Source organism: Hordeum vulgare, chromosome 5H, assembly GCF_904849725.1.
Source record: "Hordeum vulgare subsp. vulgare chromosome 5H, MorexV3_pseudomolecules_assembly, whole genome shotgun sequence".
In the NCBI taxonomy this organism is placed as follows: domain Eukaryota; kingdom Viridiplantae; phylum Streptophyta; class Magnoliopsida; order Poales; family Poaceae; genus Hordeum; species Hordeum vulgare.
Window position 1 is genome coordinate 548757846 of NC_058522.1, and position 21740 is coordinate 548779585.

The 21740-nt window shown below is 41.0% G+C and overlaps 3 protein-coding genes across 3 annotated transcripts; 1 reads left to right on the plus strand and 2 right to left on the minus strand.

Annotated features, from left to right (window-relative positions):
• The first annotated feature begins 1118 nt into the window (after nt 1–1118).
• Nucleotides 1119–5622, plus strand: LOC123452734 (eukaryotic translation initiation factor 3 subunit B-like). Its single transcript, XM_045129444.1, has 11 exons — nt 1119–1315; nt 1935–2175; nt 2655–2801; nt 2898–3026; nt 3146–3274; nt 3346–3429; nt 3503–3627; nt 3722–3920; nt 4006–4541; nt 4869–4977; nt 5061–5622. Exons 1-11 carry the CDS (start codon nt 1194–1196, stop codon nt 5403–5405), a joined length of 2166 nt encoding a protein of 721 aa, XP_044985379.1. The 5' UTR covers nt 1119–1193; the 3' UTR covers nt 5406–5622.
• Nucleotides 5623–7392: 1770 nt separating this feature from the next.
• Nucleotides 7393–8457, minus strand: LOC123397238. Its single transcript, XM_045091866.1, has one exon. The coding sequence runs from the start codon at nt 8288–8290 to the stop codon at nt 7577–7579; it is 714 nt and encodes a 237-aa protein (XP_044947801.1). The 5' UTR covers nt 8291–8457; the 3' UTR covers nt 7393–7576.
• A 7743-nt stretch (nt 8458–16200) lies between these two features.
• Nucleotides 16201–21735, minus strand: LOC123397239. Its single transcript, XM_045091867.1, has 6 exons — nt 21694–21735; nt 21445–21573; nt 18663–18815; nt 17961–18062; nt 17247–17326; nt 16201–16426 (listed from the first exon to the last, which is right to left on the minus strand). Exons 1-6 carry the CDS (start codon nt 21733–21735, stop codon nt 16201–16203), a joined length of 732 nt encoding a protein of 243 aa, XP_044947802.1.
• Nucleotides 21736–21740: the final 5 nt, after the last annotated feature.

A 21740-nucleotide genomic window follows, 5' to 3' on the forward strand; every position in this document is an offset into this window, starting at 1 on the left:
GAACAACTGATGAGGTATTGCAAGATCTTTTTGGGTCTAACTTTGCACTTCCTAATGCTAGTGCCACTCAGGACCCTTCACCCACTTCAAATAAAAAGAGAAAGAGGTCATCTGGTTTGACTGAGGAGGACTCACTCCAATGTAGCAACATGACTGATGCTATGCGTGAGATTGCAAGTGCTATCAACAACACTGGCCATGCTGAAACACACCCTGGCTTGTACAAGGCCGTCATGGACCTTACTATGTTTGATCAAAATGAGCGCTTGGCTGTTTTAGATTACCCCACAGAACATAAGCAAAAGGCCTGAACTTTATGAAGATGGATGAGGAAGTCCGTCAAGCATCGTTCAAGCGTATTTTGAAAGCAAATCCTGATCTTCTTTGAATTGATGTTAGTTGATGCTTGTTGAAACTATCCCTTTTGGTTATGGTTATTATGTCTGATGTAATATGAATCTACTCGTACACTGCTACAATTTATGGTTATTATGTAATATGAATCTACTCGTGTACTATTACAAATTATGTTATTATATGTGTTATGTCAATTGTTGATTTTCTCGTCATGGTAATATTTTTGTCGGAATTGTTCCCTAAAATGTTGATATGTTGTGTCAATTTTGTCTTGGCGTCAAAAAATATATTCATGCAACCTAGCTCAGATACATGCTACCAAACACAGTCTTGACATAACATGTCTCGTTTGATGCAACCTACCAAACACAATCTCAGTTCAACATGCGTCAATACATACACTGATATCAAACAACTGCAGTTGCATTTACATGTTTATACTTAACATGTCTTAAATGAAAATAACTAGCATAGGATCAGAACTGCTTCCAAACACATCCTAATACTCAGCTCAACTTCTCAGCCGGCGACGCATACGGGTGGAGAAACGGCAACGTCAGTGGTAGTATAGGGGAGGAGGCGAAGGGGCCCAAATCCGCAGAGCTCAGAGTTACATTTTTTTATATTTTGAGCAAATTTTTACGCTCGGATCAGCAGGTGCGTTTGCCTGCTCTGTCAGCCCATTTGCCCCAGCGGCACACTCGAGACTAGGCCCACGAATGGCCCGGCCGTCGCGCTTAAGGTCGCTGACAGAGCCCATCACTCAGCCGCATCCAGAACCCTAGCTAGACCACCAGCGCCTCCGCCTCCGCCTCCGCCGTCGCGTGTAGGCGAAGATGGCGCTCGCAATCTCGATGGAAGCCATAGACGCGCGCGCGCGGGAGCTCGGGATCGATCTCGACTCCGTCGACGTCGACTCCATCACCCTCCCGCCCGGCGAGGACTTCGACATCCTCAGGTATCCACCCGCACTTCCTTCCAGATCCGTCACGTTGGTTGGTTGATGCCGTCTCCTGTCCTATTTGCCTAAGAGCATTCTTGTTTCATCCTGACGGAATGCAAGCTCCCGCTCCAGGATCGTTAGGATCTGTGAAATTATGTTTCTTTTTCCTTTGCCGCAGATTCTAGTGGTGGGTAGCTTTGAACAGAATGCTTGCTGGCTCTGCGTGACTCTACCGCTCTGTGTTCATTTCAGTAGTAGTATATACTGACCGACCCTAGGGCACTCTGTATGTTCCAAGTAGACCACTGCATGGTCTAATTATTTTCTGTCTTGGTTGGCTTGCTGGCGTTATTCAGTTGTGCAGAGCTGTAAAAAAACGTTGCTGTTTTCGTAATGCAATTGGTCTATTACTGCTTTTGTTGTGCACTACCGTCGTGCTGCTGATACATTGTTAAATGCCACTAATCATCAAAGATCAAACATGTTTAAGAAGAATAACTATAACACGCCAATCCTGCTTAACCAGGAGTGTACCTAATTCCGGGGCATCTTCATCACATTATTTATGTATAGAAGTTTTCCTGGCTTGGAGTATTTATTGACTTTGTCATCTGTGTTGTGATTTTATTTGCAGCGATGATGAGGATTTACTTCAGAATGAAGACATTCCAGAGCTTGAGATGGGCTTTTCAAACATTATTGTGGTGGACAATCTGCCGGTTGTTCCCCCAGAAAAGTATGAGAAGCTGGAGAACGTTGTACGCAAGATATACAGTCAAATTGGTGTGATCAAAGAAGGTGGGCTTTGGATGCCTACACACCCAGAGACCAAGAAGACCTACGGCTACTGCTTCATTGAGTATAACACTCCGCAGGTATGTTGCTTCTTGTCAGTTACATTTATTTACTTATCTGCATGATGGAATGAGGCAATTCCTTAATTCTGTTGCCTTTTTGCAAGTCATGTGCATTCCTTCTATGAAAAAGGCCATCCGTATTCCATTTGCACTATCTACCCTGGTTCATGCTTTTACTAGTTAACAACTTAACATGGATCTGAAGAAGATAATCAGTAGAGGAAACATGCAAGAAAAACATCTTTGTTTTGGTAGAGTTGTTCAATTGCTTAATTGTTAAGATTTTTCTGTAGAAAGACGATTGCTCGAAGAAGAGTATTTGTAGTTCTAGTTTTACTGGATTATTGGCTTATTGCTATTATGTTTTGCAGTTATGACCACATTTAATTAAATGTCCGTACAAATTGAACTCCACTTTGCTTTCATAAATTGTCTTTTGTTCTGTGACTGTCAAATTATTCATGTCCCTCAAAGATGATTGTTTGACAATGTGCCAGGAAGCTGAGCTTGCCAGGGAAAAAACAAATGGCTACAAACTGGACAAATCTCACATATTTGCTGTTAATATGTTTGATGACTTTGAGAAGTACATGAAAGTTCCTGATGAATGGGCGCCGGCTGAAATCAAGCCATACACTCCTGGAGTATGTATTCTACCCTCCCATGCACATACAATGTTGTTTCTTTACGTTATGACAGGTTTCATGTAACTTTAAGCTATGTGTGTGTGTGTGTTGCAGGAAAATCTTCTGAAGTGGCTAACTGATGATAAGGCCAGAGATCAGTTTGTGATCCGTGCTGGGACGTTCACTGAAGTTTACTGGAACGACGCCAGACGGGCAATGCCTGAGCTTGTGTACCAAAAGCAGGTACTTAACTTTTTGTGGACTTAGCTTTTGCTTCTAGTTTATTACAAAATGGGAAATAAAGTTCATGGATGCCTATTCTACAAGGAGAACTAACTTTCGTATCCTTCCTTCTTTGCCAGTACTGGACAGATAGTTATATCCAATGGTCCCCTCTTGGAACACACTTGGCTACCGTGCATAGGCAGGGCGCTCAGGTGTGGGGTGGTGATGATAAGTTTGTTCGTCTAATGCGCTTTGCTCATCCACAGGTACTGGTTTCTGCCAACAGTAAATCTATGCAATACACAATGTTCTTTTAGCTGACAGCTACCTGTGACAGGTGAAACTCATTGATTTCTCTCCCGGTGAGAAATATTTGATCACTTACAGCAGCCAGGAGCCCAGCAACCCTAGGGACACACATGTAAGTGAATGTGACAAGACTTATTTTCTGTCATGTCTTGTCTCTTATCTGACTTGCATTGTTATGCTTGTAGAGGGTCCTACTAAATATCTTCGATGTACGCACTGGAAAAGTGATGCGGGACTTCAAGGGAAGTGCTGATGATTTCACTACTGGTGGAAATATGGGTGTCTCTGGTGTTTCATGGCCTATCTTCAGGTGAAAACACTAGTTTTGTACTCTGAAGTGAATGCACAACTTATTAGGTTGGCCCTGAATTGATGCTTAATATGGTTTTTATGTGTTTCTTAAGGTGGGGTGGTGGAAGAGATGATAAGTATTTTGCTAGACTTGGAAAGAATGTTATATCTGTCTATGAGACTGAGACGTTCTCTCTTATCGAGAAGAAGTCCCTGAAGGTAGAAAATGTGGTTGACTTCAGTTGGTCTCCCACTGATCCTATCATATCACTCTTTGTGCCTGAATTGGGTGGTGGAAATCAGCCTGCCAGGGTAAGTACAAATTGCTACTGTTACCTCCTTTAAGATGTTCATTCAGTTAGCAGCGAATAATAAAATATGCGCTTTGTGTTGAAAGGTGAGTCTTGTGCAAATTCCGGGCAAAGAGGAGATTCGGCAGAAAAACCTTTTCAGTGTTAGCGACTGCAAAATGTACTGGCAGAACAATGGAGAATATCTGGCTGTCCAGGTAGACAGGTACACAAAAACAAAGAAGAGCATTTACACTGGGTTTGAGCTGTTCAGAATCAAGGAACGAGACATCCCAATTGAGGTCTTTGAATTGGACAACAAGAATGACAAGATTATTGCCTTTGCATGGGAGCCCAAAGGCCACCGCTTTGCTGTTATTCACGGTGATGGGCCCAAGCCTGATATCAGTTTCTACACCATGCGCGCAGTCAACAATAACGTTAGTCGTGTGTCCAAGCTCACCACACTCAAGGGCAAGCAGGCCAATGCATTGTTCTGGTCTCCTGCTGGGCGTTTCATTGTTCTGGCAGGGCTGAAGGGCTTCAATGGCCAGCTGGAGTTCTTCAACGTTGATGATCTTGAGACCATGGCGACAGGAGAACATTTTATGGCAACTGACATCATGTGGGACCCTACTGGAAGGTGAGCTTATCACTTAATGCGAATTTTTCTGATGTAACCATCTGGTGAAGTTTACAAAATCAAGTGTTAAAGCAATCATAAACATCTACTGAATTGGTTATAGGAATTATTATAAATACCGTGAACACTACGAAACATATAGGCTCAGCTGAAGTAGATGGAATTTTTGTTTAATTGTATGTACTTACTGGTTGAAAGTAGTAACAAAAAGCAATAGTGTGTTTCATTTTACATGGACTGATTTCCTTGTAATTTAGTCGAACGAAAATAAAATGTGTTCCATTCACCACTGATGAACTAAGATGGTTCTGAAACTTGCTTGTTCAGATTCCTCGCAACTGCAGTTACCTCGGTTCATGAGATGGAAAATGGTTTTCAAATTTGGTCCTTCAATGGGAAGCTAATTTACAAGATTTCAAAGGATCACTTCTATCAGGTAGAGCTTCGGTCCATCCTTTGTTCTTTGAATCTCCATGCATTTGCTGTAGTAATGCTTTGCCCTTTGCTGCATACATACAGTTCCAATGGCGCCCAAGGCCACCATCACTACTTACTCCTGAGAAGGAGGAGGACATCTCAAAGAACCTCAAGCGGTACAGCAAGAAGTACGAACAGGAGGATCAGGACGTGTCCAACCAGGTGGGCGAGCAGGAGCGCAAGAGGCGCACACAGCTTCAGGAGGAGTGGTTAGCATGGGTGGCCAAGTGGAAGCAGCTGCACGAGGAGGAGCGATCATACAGGATGGAGCTGAGAGGCGGGGAGGAGAGCGACAAGGAGGAAGAGGCGGAGTACAAGGAGATTGAGGCGGAGGAGTTGGTGGATGTCACAGAAGAAATTGTTGCCTTTGACCTGGACCAGGAGTGAAAGCACACAAGAAGCTTATGCTATAGCCCTCTGTTCATTTTCTGTTGCCTGTTGTGTAGATTGCTATCGTTTTGCATGATAGGCTCCGTAGATCAAGCGAATAATTTGTTGATCTTTCTGCAAGTTTTATTGCACACTTCTCCTAAATTTACCCGTCATGTTTGTGGAGACCAAATTTTGTGGTTGTAACGTTCATCAATTTGTTTTTTCTGGCAAATTGGGTTATTTCACTTTCTTTAGTATTTGCCCGAGATATTGAAGTTGTTTGAAAAACAATGCCCTTCCTGGTAGTTCCAATACTAATGTACTGTATATATTACTGTTTGATCAACATAGTGTTAAACGTTAGGTTCCCATCTTCCGAAAAATACTTGCCTTGCTTAATGTTTTCTCAACATCAGGCAAATCCTCTTGCCAACTTGTTGCTTTTGGCAAGGTAACTAAGAGCATCTATAGCCGGACACTTCAAATGACTCGTCGCGTTCGGCAAATGACTCCTTATATGTCTGGATCCCTCATTTTGGATATGCGGGCGCGTCCGGTCAGTTCGTCACATAAGACGCGACCTGATCCCGGACCATCTTTTTTCTTTTCTTTATTCATTCTTTTTCTTTCTCTTCACTAATCATGTGTAAGTGATCGGACATATGAGAAAGAAAATAAGAGTGGTTACAGGATGGACAAATAGAGGACATGCCTGGACACTCATCGTACGCGTCCACAGGCGTTTGAGGGTCCAAATTTGCAAGTCGTGGCTGAAGATGCTCTAATATGATCAACTCGGTCTTGGCAATTGCACAAGTGAAATGCGCCCAGTCAACATCACGTGATTACAATCCAAATGCAGACATGCCACATGAAAATTGGCGGCACACGATGTATCATTCCTCTCCGATGCCATCAATGTTCATGGATATGTCATCGTAGGCGCCCAATCGGATGTGTTGTGGGGATGTTGGCTTCTCGGCGCTTTGTATGTGTTGTGGTGTTTTAGGCTTAAGCTTGCTAGGCGTAGTATATGTTTTCAGTTTTTCTCAATAAACTAAGTAGCCTTTTCATTTCCTCTTTCTTGGCATTTGCCTTTATGCGGTACATTCATCTTTTGAAGGTGGTACTGTAATACTCTCTCCGTCTCAAAAAAAATGTCGTTGTTTTAATATAAAATTTATACTAATTTAATATAAAATTTGCGTCACTTATTTTGGGACGGTGGGAGTACTTTTTAATAATCAATGAGTTTGGAGGCTATTCTGTCAACATTTAAATAAATAAATATTGGCCGACTTCATACACAATTCATTTGAATTAAACAAAGGAGATACGAAACCGTTGGAAGATATTACAAAAGGAAACCGATTTTGCCTTGTAGTAATAAATTGCTTCAAAGTTCAGCTCAAATAAATAAATAAATAAATTGCATCAGTATTTGGTCATACGAGCATATACCTTATTACAAAACGGTGAAGGGGTTCATGGCGCCAGCGGCAGCGTCGGGCCGGCCTATTTCCCATCGGCATCTAGCACGAGGGCGACGACTTTGATGATATGGTGGATGCTACATTGTGACTTGTGCCAGTGTAAAGTGACAAGAAGGCATATCCATGCCGAGACATGAACGGCCTCTTGACGGTCATGGCGGTGGTATAATTAAGGGCATAAGGTGAGAGGACAATCCACCAATTTGATGGCAAAGGGTGATGCACTTGATGTCTTGATGACCACGCAGAGATATGGGCTGCCTCTTGATGACCATGGCGATCTGTTAATGCCTTTTTCGCCAAGCATGCATGGAGCACGGATAGATGCTACCCACCGATCAATATGCGAAGAAGATAGTGTTTTAAATAACGGGCTACGGCAAATAGCGACGAGCCTTTAAATCAGCTATAACGAATTTATACATGATACCATTTAACGGCACCCTGCTGAAAAGGCTATAACGAGGCTATAGCGAGCTATTTAAAACTACGCAAGATACTGATTAAAACCTCACGTGCTTGATAAAAAAACTCTTATCCTGACCTTTATTGTTCTAACTTTTCTGCGACGAACTTACTTTACAGGTCTAGCATCACATCAAACACATTTCTCCTCCCACTATTTTCCACAATTTCTTTCGAGGAACCTTAATCAAAGATAAAGTTTGCTGGCCATGTCAAGCTTTTATTATTTTATGCACGGACACGCTTAAACTTGCTCCCGGCATCAGCACGGAGCGACGTGGACGGCACCCCGCCCCTGCCGCGGTGGTGCCTTCCGCCCCCATGGCTCCTCGCCGTGGCGTACTGCTCCTTGTTGGAGGTGAGTCTCCGGAGGCGCAGCGACCGGCGCAGCCTGTCCTTCCTCCTCTCCCTCACCGACGACGACGACGACCCATCTCTCGCCCTGCCCCACCTCGCACCGCCCACGCCCATCGTACCATGGCCGCGATCACCACCGCCGTCGCTCTCCTCGTCGTACCCCCACTCTCCTGCCCCGCTCTCCACGTCCGGAGGCCACCGCCGGCCGCGGCCGCGACGGCCGTGGTAGACGCGCCTGGTGTCCCGCAGCCTGCGCCAGCAGAAGCACGACGCGCCCCGCATCACGCGGCAGCAGCCGGAGCACGCCGCCCCGGCGACCTTGCAGGCGTTCTTGGCCACGCACCGGACGATCCCTGCCTTGCACACGAGGTAGGCGAAGAAGAGCACGACGTAGGTGAGGACGATGACCATGAAGAGCCTGGCGAGGCTGGCGACGCAGAGGTGCTCCAGGAAGCAGGCCATGTCCCACGTCCCGGAGCAGACGCCCTCGCAGGACGCCCCGAGGAGGGCCCTGAAGGGCGCGGCCACGGCGTCGCCGACCAGCGCGCCCACGCCGCTCGCCGCCGTGCCCACCACGGAGCCCATCTCTCGTCAAGTAACTCCCTCTCTGCGTGTTTTTCTTTTTGGGTATCTCTCTGCGGTTGATCGATGGCGCTTTCTTGGATCGTTTATCCATTTTGTACACAACCGTCGGCAGTTGCTTTTGGCAACATGCGTGTCGCGTCCTCAGGTCGACACAAAAAAATAGTCCTCCTTCCATTCTAAATTCCTTCTATGAAAATCAAGCTTAGCTCAGTTGGCTTGGCACTGGAGTTTGTAGTTAGTCCGTCGGTGTTCAAGCCTTAGCTCTAACATTCGATGTTAACGGAATTTTCTTCTATAAAAAAATGTGAGCAAGCTAGTCTAGTCCGGGTTGGTCTCGTTTTGAGAATCGAGCTTAGCTCAGTTGGCTTGGCGCTGGAGTTTGCAGTCAGTCCGCCGGTGTTCGAGCCTCGGTTCTAACACTCGATGCTTACGGAGTTTTTTTCTATAAAAAATGGCAGCAGACTAGTCTAGCCTGGGTTGATCTTGTTTTTTTCTTAATTCCTCTAAAATAAGTGTATCAAGCTTAATATAATTTTATATTAAAATTAGCATAAAATTGAGTTACTTAAGCTTATTACAATTTTATACTAAAACCAGTACAAAGTTAAGATACTTATTTTAAAACGGAAAGTGTAGACAGTAAACAGTTGGTGGGATCTTTTGCCCAATTCACTCGCCTTTACGTATAAAGTAATAAAACCTTTTAAAATGAAGTGTTTTCTCATGCTTATTTCGATCTGGCAAGAACCACCACACCCTTGATGCCATTGCAACCACGGATCGAGGGCCAATCCCAGTCCTCAGGGACCAGAGTTCAACGAGAAATGGCTGCTAGTCACAATGCAAGTTCAACGAGAAACCTCAGTACTGAATTCCATGCCCTTCCACTACAATGTTTTTGGGGAGCAACCCTACGCGATTGCTCGCCTTCGTTCATGTCCTTCCACTACATCCTCGTCACCTTCGTTGTCATGTGTCAGCCATCCAAAACCGATCATCTCGCTACTAAGAAGCTCGAAGTTGACAAGAAGGGTGGCATAGGAGTCTGTCGCCGTCAGTACCGCGGCTACGACCAACTAGCCTATTGGAGGGTATAGCATGTTTATCCCGTTTATGTTTGTTTCCGTTTTAGCACTACTAGTGTTACACGTAGATGTATCTCCTATTAGCATAGTATGTGCTTGTGTGATCAAATATGAGCATGTCTCTTGTGTCTATTAATTCATGCAAGTGATTTACTCATGGATTAATTTAATCAAAAAATTATCTATTTTAGTCAGCACCTTACTCTCGTCTCCGTCGTCGGCCGCGTTCTCGAGATTGATAGCCCAACCGATGGGATCTTCTCTCATAGATAGATACATAGATAGATAGAGTGAAGTTTGTTTGACTATGTGCATCTTAATTATGCGGTGTAATACTAAAACCATTTAAGTAATAAAGCATCCCTTTTCAAAAACAATGTAGGTCGAAAGAAAGAGGGAGAGAGAGAGAGGCCAATATCAACACGGAATCGATCAGGGATCCTATTTGAAGGCGAATCTGGGTGCAGGCTATGTGTGTAGCAATCAGATCAATCAGATGAATACACGGGGTGTGTCTTTTCTTTTTTCTTTTGCTAGCAAATGAGCTCGTGCTTTGTAACGGGTGAAAAAACACTCACTAATCTAATAACCATGAGCCCATAGGTCCATCTCCTTTATTTCCGCACATGGCATCTCATATCTGTTTCTATTTATCCTTCGTCCCACTCCCGTCGAAGCTGGCCTGAGTGTTCACACCACCGCAACACGTTTGAATGTTGATAATCTTAAGATGTCTCCCTCTCGGCATGGGATGATAAATCTATTTTTCATTGAGTTTTTGACGAGGCGGGCATGCGTGGTTATAGATATTATTTTTGTTTTCAATCCTGATTTTGCCGAAGTGTTTATTTTTAATTCGGATCGGCACCAGTATGAAGGAAAGACTGATCATGTGCTATTCATTAAGGTTTCATTGTAAATAGATTTTTTAAATGATTAATGGGTTATATAATATTATATTTAGATTTCACATATTTTTCTAATTAAATTACATATATAACATGTTAAATTTGAAGTTAGGGTTAAAGAGACATGGTTTTTAAAAAATCAAATAGTATGTGTTGCAGGTTGATCACCCGAAACTTTAGGGGGTTTATACAAAATAGATTGATGGATCAAGAATACAAGTTTTTTTATTAATACGAATAGATTAGTGCATGGCATGAGGGTAATTTCCTATTTGCGCTCCTTCCATCAACTTTGTACAACCAATCTCCCCGAGCGCGAGAATTGGGCCAGCCCACTCCCCCATAGTGAGGCAGCCAGTTTTGGGAAACTTTCAAAAGGTTTTCCTGAACTGTTTTTTGTTTTATATGGTTTAGTTGTTTATTTTGATTTTTTTAATTTACTTTTTTGTTTTTCTGTTTCATTTATTTTTTGGTTTGTTTTTTCATTTCTTTTTTTATGTTTTTGTTTCTTTTTCAAGTCAACATTTTCTTGATTTTCATTTTTTTCAATTTTTAAACTTTTTTGTCTGTTTTTTTACAAATTTAACCTTTTTAGTTATTTTGTCAAATTGTTTGACAATTAGAGAAAATATTTGCCTTTTGCAACTTTTGTTCTCGATTTCCAAAATTGCTCAAAAGTTTAAAAAATGTTCATGTTTTTTCCATTTTGATCATAGTTTCAAAAAATGTTCACGATTTTCATAAAACTTCGCACCTTTGGAAAAATATTTTTTGTACATTTCGTCTGGGTTTTAAAATATGTTGAGAAGTTGAATTTTTTTCTTCGTTTTTCAAATTTTGTTCACAAATTCCAAAAATGTTCGTAATTTTCAATAATATTTGCATTGTCAAAATTTTGTTGACATTTTCAAAAAATGTTCTTCGTTTACAACTTTTTAAAATTGTTCGTGATTTTCAAAAAAAATTCGTATTTGTAAAAATGTTTACCTTTTCCATCTTTTGTTCTCGGTTTCAATTTTGGTTCAGATCGGCATCGGTATGAAGGAAAGAAAGACTGATCACGCACTGTTGATTAAGGTTTCATCATAAATAGTATTTTTAAATGGTTAACGAGTCAAATAATATCATATTCAGATTCTTTGTATTTTTCTTATCAAATTACATAGATGGCATGTTAAATTTGGAGTTTAGGGTTAAAAAGATATGGATTTTTGAAAAATAAATTAATATGTATTGCGGGTTGATCACTCGAAACTTATGGGTTTTATGCAAAATAAATTGACGGGTCAAGAATACCTGCTTTTCTTATTAGTGGAAATCGATGTGGATGGCGTGAGGGGAATTTTCGATTTGACGCTCTTTGCGTTAAATTCCCTCAACTTCGCACAAGCAATCTCCCCGAGCTTGATAATTGGGCCAGCCCACTCCCCCATCGTGATGCAGGGAGTGTATCCGCTGCACATGGGCAATTGGTGATACCGGTGCACGACACCACCATTACACATTTTAAAATATTCGAAAAAATTTAACAAAAGTTTAGTGCATTGACAGAACATCAATGTATACTATCACAAAATTTCAAATCAATATTCAAGACATCGCTTCAGACACAAAAATAATAAATTCGATAACCGAATAGTACATAACTCAAGTTGGGCTTCAGATTTGGCACATTAGCACATTGATGCCGAATTTGTCATTTTTATATCTTCAGCAATGTTTTGAATTTTGATTTAATTTTTTATGACAACATGTGATGGTATTTTGTAGATGCAATAATTGTTTCTCGGAATTTTTCAAACATCTTAAAATGTGTAATGGTGGTCCAGTGCACTGGTTTCACCAATTATCCCGATGCATCAAATACATCCCATAGTGAGGCAGCCTGTTTTGGAAACCTACCAAAAGGTTTCCCTGAGCCATTTCTTTGACTTTATACGGTTTAGCAGTTTTATTTAGTATTTGTTGTGTTCAATTATTTTTTTTTTCTTTTTTCCTTTACTTTTTTCCTGTTTTTACTACTTTTTCAAATTAATATTTTCTTCATTTTCTACCTTTTTGCTTGTTTTTCAGTTTTTGTTTACAAATTTAAAAATGTTCGACATTTTATCAAATTGTTTGCCTATTAGATAAAATATTTTCCTTTTCCAATTTTTTTCTCGATTACATAAATTGCTCAGATGTTTGTAAAATGTTCATGTTTTTTTTTACTTTTCATCATAATCTCATAAAATGTTTGTGATTTTCATAAAACATTCGCACGTTTGGAAAAATGTTTCATTTTCTAAATTTTGTCTGGGTTTGTAAAAATGTTGAGAAGTTGAAACTTTTTTCCCCATTTTTCATATTTTGTTCACAAATTCAAAAAAATGTTCGTGATTTTTTAAATAATATTTGCATTTTAGATATTTTCTTCACATTTTCAAGAAATGTTCTTTGTTTAGAAATTTAGGAAATGTTCGTGATTTCCAGAAACTGCTTTCCTATTTGGGAAAATGTTTACCTTTTCCTTCTTTTGTTTTCGGTTTAAAAAATGGCTCAGATGTTCAAAAATGTTCATGTTTTTTTTTAATTTTGTTCATAATTTCATAAAATGTTCATGATTTTCATAAAAAGTTCACAAGTTTTAAAAAATGTTTTATTTTTGTAATTATTGTCTAGATTACTTAAAATGTTTAGAAGTTCAAAATTGTTCCCCATTTTATAAGTTGTTCGTGATTTTTCAAATAATGTCTGTGTTGTCCAAATTTTGTTCACAATTTCAAAAACTGCTCCCGTTTTCACATTTTTATTAACAATTCGTAAAAAAGTTCAAAAATTCCAAAATTTTGTTCAGATTTAAAAAAACCGTTCGCAATTTCAGAAAATATTTAGATTTTGAAGAAAAAATCATAAAATGTTTGGAAGTTTTGGAATATTGTTCACGGTCTAAAAATATGTTCGAAACTTTCAATTTTTGTTCGCAATGTGAGGAATTATTATGAATTTCCAAATAAAATCATGATCGGAAATGTTTGGAGTTGGAAAATTTGTTAGCATTTCCAAAATTGTTCTCATTTAAAGTAAAAAGTTGGAATTTTAATTGTGTTCGGGTTTCAAAAAAGTTTAGCGTTTCAAATTTTGTTCCTGTTTCAAAAATATATCCAGAATTAGAAATTCGTTCTGGTTGTAGAGAAAAATGGAGTTCCATATTTTACGTTCAGTATTTCAGTTTTTCGTTCTCGTTTCTCAAAATTTGTTTCGATTTTTTGTTTGAGACATTCTACAAGGGTTGCTTATATGGGCACGAAGAAGGAAAATACGACACAGATTAACGGGCCGGACTGGGTTCGACCACGAGGCGGTCAGGCGGCGGTTCCCGACGATCCCGTCCATGCCGGTGTCGGCCGACACGACCGCGGCCATCGTGCGGAGCCTGGGCGGGCCGGCGCTCCCGCGCGCAGGCCGACCTTCACCCAGGAGCCCATACGCAGCGAGTCGCGTTGCAACTGGCTGATGAACGTCAGATCTAGCGACCAACTGAGTGCCACTGTGCACCGGTCCTGCTGCTCCATCACCTGGCAAGGAGGCGATCATTCCTTCTCCGAGCTCCGCGAGCTGCAATGGTAGCTCCTCTGCCCCCTCCTCGCTCGATCGTGTTGCGTCATTAAGAGTGGAGCGGTTTGATTTCAAGAAACTATAAGGGGTTGCTTGTAAATATGCGCAAAAAAAGGTTCGGTATGCCTTACAAAAGAAGTGCGGGTTAATTACTTGAAAAGACAGGTACTTTTCTGCAAAAGAGCCACAGGTGCTTTATTATTAGGGGAGACTACAGGGTTTGCTTATATGGGTACGAAGAAGGAAAATACCACACAGATTAACGGCCGGACTGGGTTCGTTCGCCCTGTGCGGTTCGCTGCTGTTGGACGCAGGGAGCGTCACATAGGAGGTCCGGGTGGGCTGAGTCCATTAAGCGGCGCCTGATGCTAAAAAAGAAAAGAAAAAGAAAAACTAAGCGGCGCCTGTTGCTAAAAAAAAAAGAAATCCGTCTCCGTCTTGAATCCCGATCGGCTACCATACGGAGAAATCTGGGCGGCTATTTAGATTTAAGTTGCGCCGTCCGGCCGCTAGACGCACACAACACACACAGACCAGGATCGATGGGATCTTTCTTCTCTACGGCCGACGGGCACGGCGGCGGCGAGTACGATCTCCCGGAATCACAAGAACACATCGCCCGGCCCATGTCAAAGGAGGCGCTGGCTGCCATTCAACGATACGTCGATAGATCCAACAGTGGCCTTCGCCCATACACACAAGAGTATGTAATCTCCTAGTACTACTCGATTACTGCATGCTTTCTTACACGTACGTTTTTGCTGATTTGGATATCCAGATTTTACGAGGATATTTAACTTTAAGTCAGCTACAAGGGCCATCCATTCTTTTTTATTTATTTGGTGTGCTCTGGTTTATTTGATTGGTGACAGAGAGATGGTCGCCGCCCGTATTTGTACGCTTGTACATCGTGCAATCAAACATTACAACTCCAACAACAAGGTACGAGAATGAGATGCACACACAGTCATTCTATTCTCCTTGTATTGCATGTATATATGCATTCGCCTCCGTGCTTAATACTTATGGTTGAGACCGAATGGTATGATGCAGGGCGCTGAGTTTGAGTATCCTGACCAGTCGACCACAGAGATGAAGGCTGCCTGCGTCGGTTTCAGGGAAACTTTCTGGTACCACCTCTCCTTCTCAGCTCGCCCGAGGGATGGCAGCACCGAGAAGCAACACTTCTTTGCTGAACTATATTTTAGTAGACACTCCCGCCAACTAGCGGTTCAAACATGCATCATCTTAGGTACTACCTACATTTATATTTACAACTCTCTCAGCCTCATACATGTATAATGCAACTTCATCACTAATACTCTCTTGATCTATCTCTATTCTTCTTAACAGAAAAGCCGATGTGCCAGCTTAGCAACGGGTGTGCATTTTGCCCACACGAATCCAATATTTTGCATCCAAGCAAGGCGGAATTTGTGTGTGGCAAAGAAGGGCATGAAAAGGAGTTCTTCCACGTCAGAGATATGCTGATGCGGCCATTCAATAGTTGTGTCGAGCTCTTATATAGAAATGACCTTCAGTGGTTAGATCCGACAAAGACGGCGCTCGTACGCCGTATCCTCTCTGATAACGGTGCTTTCGAAGATCCATTCTTGTAGTCCGTGTGTTGTCAATAACGGTGGATGGTATTGTTGCCTTCTTTGTGGCATGTGATTGGTCGTGACATGGCAATTTTAGGTCTTTTTGTAATGCTAACATGGGAAGCTTTGGAAAATTTATCACTTGTTCATCGCAATTGTGGAACTAGTTTTCTACTAGCTCACATGTCTGATTTTATTATTGAAAGCATGACTATTTTAGTTTTAATAACATGGCTATTTTATTATTACTAGCATGGAAATTTTATTATTAAGATCATTACAATTTTATGAGTGAATTCCATTTTTTACCCTGCGGTTGTACATTTGAGGCAATAATTACCCACTGAGTGGAAATTCATCTAAAATATCCCTTTTGAAAGCTTTGAATCCTCGTGTTTTTCGGAATTTAAAGAAAGATTAAAAAAAGTAAATAGGAATGGTAGCCAAACAAGTTTTAATGAGGATCAGCCTCCCTTTACAGGAAAGGAGTTTACACCTCCAACCCGCAATCCTTTTCAGGATCTTGTCTAGCAAGGATTGCAAATCTTCCCTAGAAAATTTTCCACATGAAGTAGGGCACCTAATAAATACTTCCTCCCTTTCAAGATAAATGTCGTCGCTTTAATATAAAATTTATACTAACTTAATACCAAATTTGCGACACTTATTTTGACACGGAAGGAGTATTTAACTGGATTTTTTTTTTCCAAATGGGCATCCTACGCTGGGTGTCTCGCAGCTTGCGCCAGCAGAAGCACGACGCGCCCCGCATAGCGCGGCAGCAGCCGGAGCACGCCGCCCCGGACATCTTGCAGGCGTTCTTCACGAGGCACCGGACGATCCCTGCTTCGCACACGAGGTACACGAAGAAGAGCGCGAGGTAGGTAGGTGAGGACCAGGACCAAACTGGCGGCGCAGAGGTGCTCCAGGAAGGAGGCCACGTCCCTGAGCAAACGCCTACATACCCTACATTTCCTAAACAGTAACCATTTCCCTGGATCTTTTGCCCAATACACCAGGTTCGAGTCCAAAACTCATCATTTACCATTTCCCGCAAAAGCAAAAGGAAAGTGAACGAGTTACACCAGGTTCGTGCCATTGGACCCCCCAAGGGTCAATACCTGTCTGCAAGGGACTAGACCAACCTCAGAATGGCTGCCAGTCACAATGCAAAAGGAAACCTCAGTACTGAATTCCGCAACTTCAACCAAAAGATATAATAAGCTTAACGTTCTGTGACAATAAAGCTTGTCGACACTTGAACTGGAATCAAGCTACCGAGTTCATCCAGTCGTGCATATTTACAAACGATGGGTGCGACGGAAGTCTTGACACTCTTAAGAACCACATGATATGATGACCACAAGTTTTCAGGCTAGACTAAAGGTGCTCAGCAACAAAACAAAGCCTCCGATTCTGCACGTAAGACTTCACACGTCGGTCACTTTTCACGGCGACGAGCATTCTTTGCTGCTTCTTGGGCTTCACTGCGACCAAAATATTTTAAACATGAGAATTGCCAGGATATCATGATAATAAACAGATCAACACTAGGTGTTCTTTCCGCGATTAGTAAAGCGCTTCAGCTCAAGAAAAAATAAACTAAAACGACTTGACGACTGAATCCACGTAATATTCTTCTAGAGACAGAGACCATCTTCCATGCATACAATTGTCTATCAGGATATCATTTATTCTTTTACTTAACTTACTAAGCAGGGGATTGCACGTAACCCTACACACCACAAAAACATGGACAAGTTACCTTAAAGCATTTGCAAGATCACCATTTGTAGGGTCAAGCTTCAAGCCATCCGCAAACGCCTCACATGCTCTCTCGTACTTCTACAAGTACACGCCATAAGAAGATCAGTTATACGATCATGATCACGGATGCTTGAAGAAAACTACTGTGTTCTTTTTACCTTCAATAACATAAGAGCTGCCCCTTGTCGGTAACAGGCTTGGCCAAAGAGGTCGCGCCATTCTACACAAGGTAGCTTCAGAGAGAGCAGCTTTTCCATTTCCAACACGTAACGCACAGAGACTCATATTTGCCAATATGGTTGCATTCTCATCCGGAGTAGGGTCGAATGCCCTTGTCTACAACACATCAATCACATGCAGCTCTTAGCAATACCTAAAAAAAGAGTACTACAAAACAATATATAGGCCCGATGGCGCAGATAGTGTTATTCTGATCTCCGTACATATGAAACCAGCAATGTATTGGACAGATACATTTCAAAATAGGAACTTCTGTATAACAGTACTGTGTTACCTCAGCCCTTCCAACACAATCTGTCCAACTATCTGGTAATTACTAAGAGGACAGGACGGCTGGCTAACACTGTGTACGCCTTGTACTGTGGAACTGAGTATCTAACAGCACATGTTTTTACCAGAAAGAGGTGGGCAGTACACGCACCCTATTTTGGTGTGAACAAAAATATAGTGTGGACTGAGTTCACTGACTTACACAACTATACATCTCTGATGCCATAAAATAGCCCCCTCTCTTAAAAGCCTCAGAAGCTTTCCGTTTCACTTCAGTTTTTCTCTTTGTGCACATTTGTTTATCCTGATCACAGAAGATTGCTGTTAGGATAAATATGTAGAAATATCCTGTAATGTAAAACATGAAAAATGTACAAATTTGTAAGTCTCAGCTTATGTCACCTAATTAATGTATAAGACTAGAAAAAGTGTTGTACTCACTGTTTTAAATAGTGTGCTATAACGCCGCTATAGCGTTTAGAAATGTCATGTGTTAAGAGATTTTGGTCCTAACACATGAAGTAAAGTTTTAAATAGCGCTACAGCATTTCGAGAGGACCTCCACTAAGAGGCATAGCCCTCTATTTAAAACTATGCATGGTTGTACGGTTTCTCCGGGGATCAGGATGTATCCTAATTAACGTATATACAATATCACCCAAGATAACTTTATTAAGTCTCGCACATTAATAGTTCACCATATGGTCACATCCAAAGACTAGAAGTTTGCTAATAGTGATGCAATGCAGGAAAAGTAAAATTTGTGCATGGAATTAACAATAATCATGACTTAAAACTATTTCTACTCTAAATGATGGGCAGAACTGCTAAATTAAGAACATAACTACAGGGTGATGATAAATAACATATGGAGCTGCAAGTGAGCACAGAATAAAACACATACCCTCGGCTTCAAACCAAAGAGTTTCACATGAGAAATGATTCCATAAATACTCCAACCCGGCAGCGTTGAAATAGGAGAAGTTAAAGGGAATAGCATTTCAACCATATCCCTACTGCCTTTAGAGGCGGCAACTTCAATTGGTGTGCTACCACACTGCAAGAGTAAATACTAAATATAAATACAACATGTAATTGAAAGGTTACCACATTAATAGTTAGGAATCACAGCCTAAGATCTCAACGAAATGGCTGAACGGACTTCAAGTGAATCACTATGCAAGGACAAATGATAGAACAGTCTCGTTCATCCTTCCTTACAAAATTTGTAAGACAAGGGTTACGTCAAGTACACTAACATTAATACCTGAAAGCTTCAACTAATATGTTGTATTGCATAGACTTCTCAAAACAGAATAATATGAAGATGATACGAACACCAAAATATACATGGAAGGGGCAAAAGAAATCTTTGCAGAAGTAACATTTTATGTTTCTTTGACCAGATTATGAAGAAGCTGGATTTTTTTTTTCAATTCCTAGTTCAGTAGACAAGAAACATATACATGACATACTCTGCAATTTACGACACAGAAGATTCAAATTTTACAATGTTTCTACATCATCTCTACTACTATAAACACATCTCCTTGTCTCCCTCCCTCTCTACACCACCGCGCTGTCATATATATATATATATGACATACTCTGCAATTTACAACACAGAAGATTCAAATTTTACAATGTTTCGACATCATCTCTACTACTATAAACAGAGCTCTCTGTCTCCCTCCCTCCCTCTCTACACCACCGCGCTGCCCTGTCAGAGCAAGGTTACGTGGAATCCACATGTAATCCTCCTGCACTGGTGTCGGCCTCCATTGCCTCTTGGCCGCAGAGTCAAAGTTCAGGCGAAGGGGTCCTTGGTGGGACACATGGTCCGATCCTCTTCTATGCTTCTGATGCATTATCCCACACCAAATCATCGAGGCATTGGGATGTGCAAGCAGAAACCTCTAGGTAGTGATGGATTTCAGTGCCAAATGCTTCCATGATTTCAGGTTTGCGATTTACATTCACTGATATAGCTATATTTTTTATCTTATATCCTATTTTTTTTTAGTTGTGTTGGACGTGTTGGAAGGACAGGCCTGGCGCAGTGGTGAAATACTCCTCATTTGTGCCAAGAGGTCCTGGGTTCGACGCGGCCTATCTGCACTATAATGATCTGCACTATAATGTGCAGGGCTAAGGCTTGCCTTGTATAATCCTTCTCCAGACCCCACCTGGTTGTAGGAGCTTCTAACACTGGTCTGTCCTTTTTGTGCTGGACGTGTTGGCTGTGTCCTGTGTGCATCATGCTATGCAGAGGCTGGGCATTGGCTCAGTGCACTTGTATCACCTCGATATATCAATTGAATGCAAATGTCATTTATTTAAAAAGCTATACTTTTATCATAAATAACTAGAAGTAAAGCATCAGTACTAATGTTCTTTGCATAATTTTTTTTAGATTTCTGTAATCTTTGTAAAAGCATGGGTGAGAAAAATGACCATACATAACTACATCGATCTTATAGTTTGTACACCCTACATCACGCTATATATGACATGGGGTACAAAAACTTTTATACCATAAATTCTGATGATACAAGGAAAGTAAACAGAGACGCGTATTTTCGTCATACTTGCATCCTTTATAATAGATATTTTGTTTCGACGGGAGTCTTTATATTTCTGTTCGGTTAGGACGTAAAGCAGGACATAGAGCATCTGCAGATCTATTGAGAGATAGTTATTACGTTCTGACTTCTGATTGTGACCAAAAGCTCAAGTAGGGAAACACCATAATCTATCATGTTGATCTGAGAGTGAAATTATTCAGATGGCTTTTTGAAGATCCACTTTTACATGGAGTGAATCGACGATATCAAGCATGACTAAGTGACAATGTGAGATGGATTGAAGAGATTGAGGAATATTGAAATAAGCTCAGCATCTCCAATTAATTGATAGCCTATGGTATAATAACTGGCAACTTTTCTCTAACATAAGTTCTCTATTTTTACATCCATTTGCTTATGTTTTTAATATTTACAGTACGTATAATACCAAAACCAAGATGCAAGAAGGTGCCCTCACAGAATAAGAAGTGAAATAAGTTACTGAATTCCCCTGACCATGTGTCATCAGGAATTGACTGGAGTAAATGTCATATGTATAAATACAACCTAACTATTCCAGTTTAAAATCCCACATAGGTTTGGCTCATGCATTTTTCTTCTTCGCAACTGAAAAACGGACTTCGGTTATGCACAGAAGCAGCATTTTCTCTTCTGTTTGCTGCATTTCATACTGCATATATAGTCGTCACAAATGCCTTAAGCCTTGACCTTAACTAATAAAATGTGGGTTATGTGTCACAAATATTATACCATGAAATTTGTACTATATAAAGAATTTTCCAATGGTATAATTTTTAAGTTGCATGACTTGTGTATTATTTCTCTAATTGATGGTCAAAGTTAAATCTCGAAAAATGTGTATCCCTTCTTTTTGTAGCCCAGGGAAGTAGTGTTTTTTTTCTCATGCAAGCCTATTCCTGGCGTCAGACTAAGTGTGGGTAAGAAGATTATCCTAATCTGTAAAGTGTCAAGAGTCTACAGCCCAACATGACCTCGTAGAGAAAAAATGGAACAATAATGTTCTGCTAACTTACAACATGTGCATGAAAAGTAGATGATGACAAGTAACAATAGCAGAAAAATAAAACAAGTAAATCTCACTTCATCAGGAATATTGGGGTTAGCATCAGCATCTAGTAAGAACTTCATGATGCCAGGTAAGTCAAACTTCACTGCCAACATCATGTAACTACCACCATCAAAGTCAATAAAGTTCAGATCAGCACCAGCCTGTCCAAATGAATAATTATTTGATCATTTATTTGTGCTTGATATGTTATATACACAAAGAAAATAAGCTGTGCTGCCTACAGAACTTTAACAAAGCTCCATACAAGAAAGAGTACTGACCTTAACAAGTAGCTTGACACATTCCAATGGCTCTCTAGGCATGGGCC

Coding starts and splice junctions, on each gene's coding strand:
- LOC123452734 (XM_045129444.1), top strand. CDS start 1,194: ATGGCGCTCGCAATCTCGATGGAAGCCATAGACGCGCGCGCGCGGGAG. Junction 1,316..1,934: donor GAGGACTTCGACATCCTCAG/GTATCCACCCGC, acceptor TTTTATTTGCAG/CGATGATGAGGATTTACTTC. Junction 3,430..3,502: donor GCAACCCTAGGGACACACAT/GTAAGTGAATGT, acceptor TTATGCTTGTAG/AGGGTCCTACTAAATATCTT.
- LOC123397238 (XM_045091866.1), bottom strand. CDS start 8,290: ATGGGCTCCGTGGTGGGCACGGCGGCGAGCGGCGTGGGCGCGCTGGTC.
- LOC123397239 (XM_045091867.1), bottom strand. CDS start 21,735: ATGCCTAGAGAGCCATTGGAATGTGTCAAGCTACTTGTTAAG. Junction 18,816..21,444: donor ACCCCAATATTCCTGATGAA/GTGAGATTTACT, acceptor TTACTCTTGCAG/TGTGGTAGCACACCAATTGA. Junction 17,327..17,960: donor CATCAGAGATGTATAGTTGT/GTAAGTCAGTGA, acceptor GTGTACTTGTAG/AAGTACGAGAGAGCATGTGA.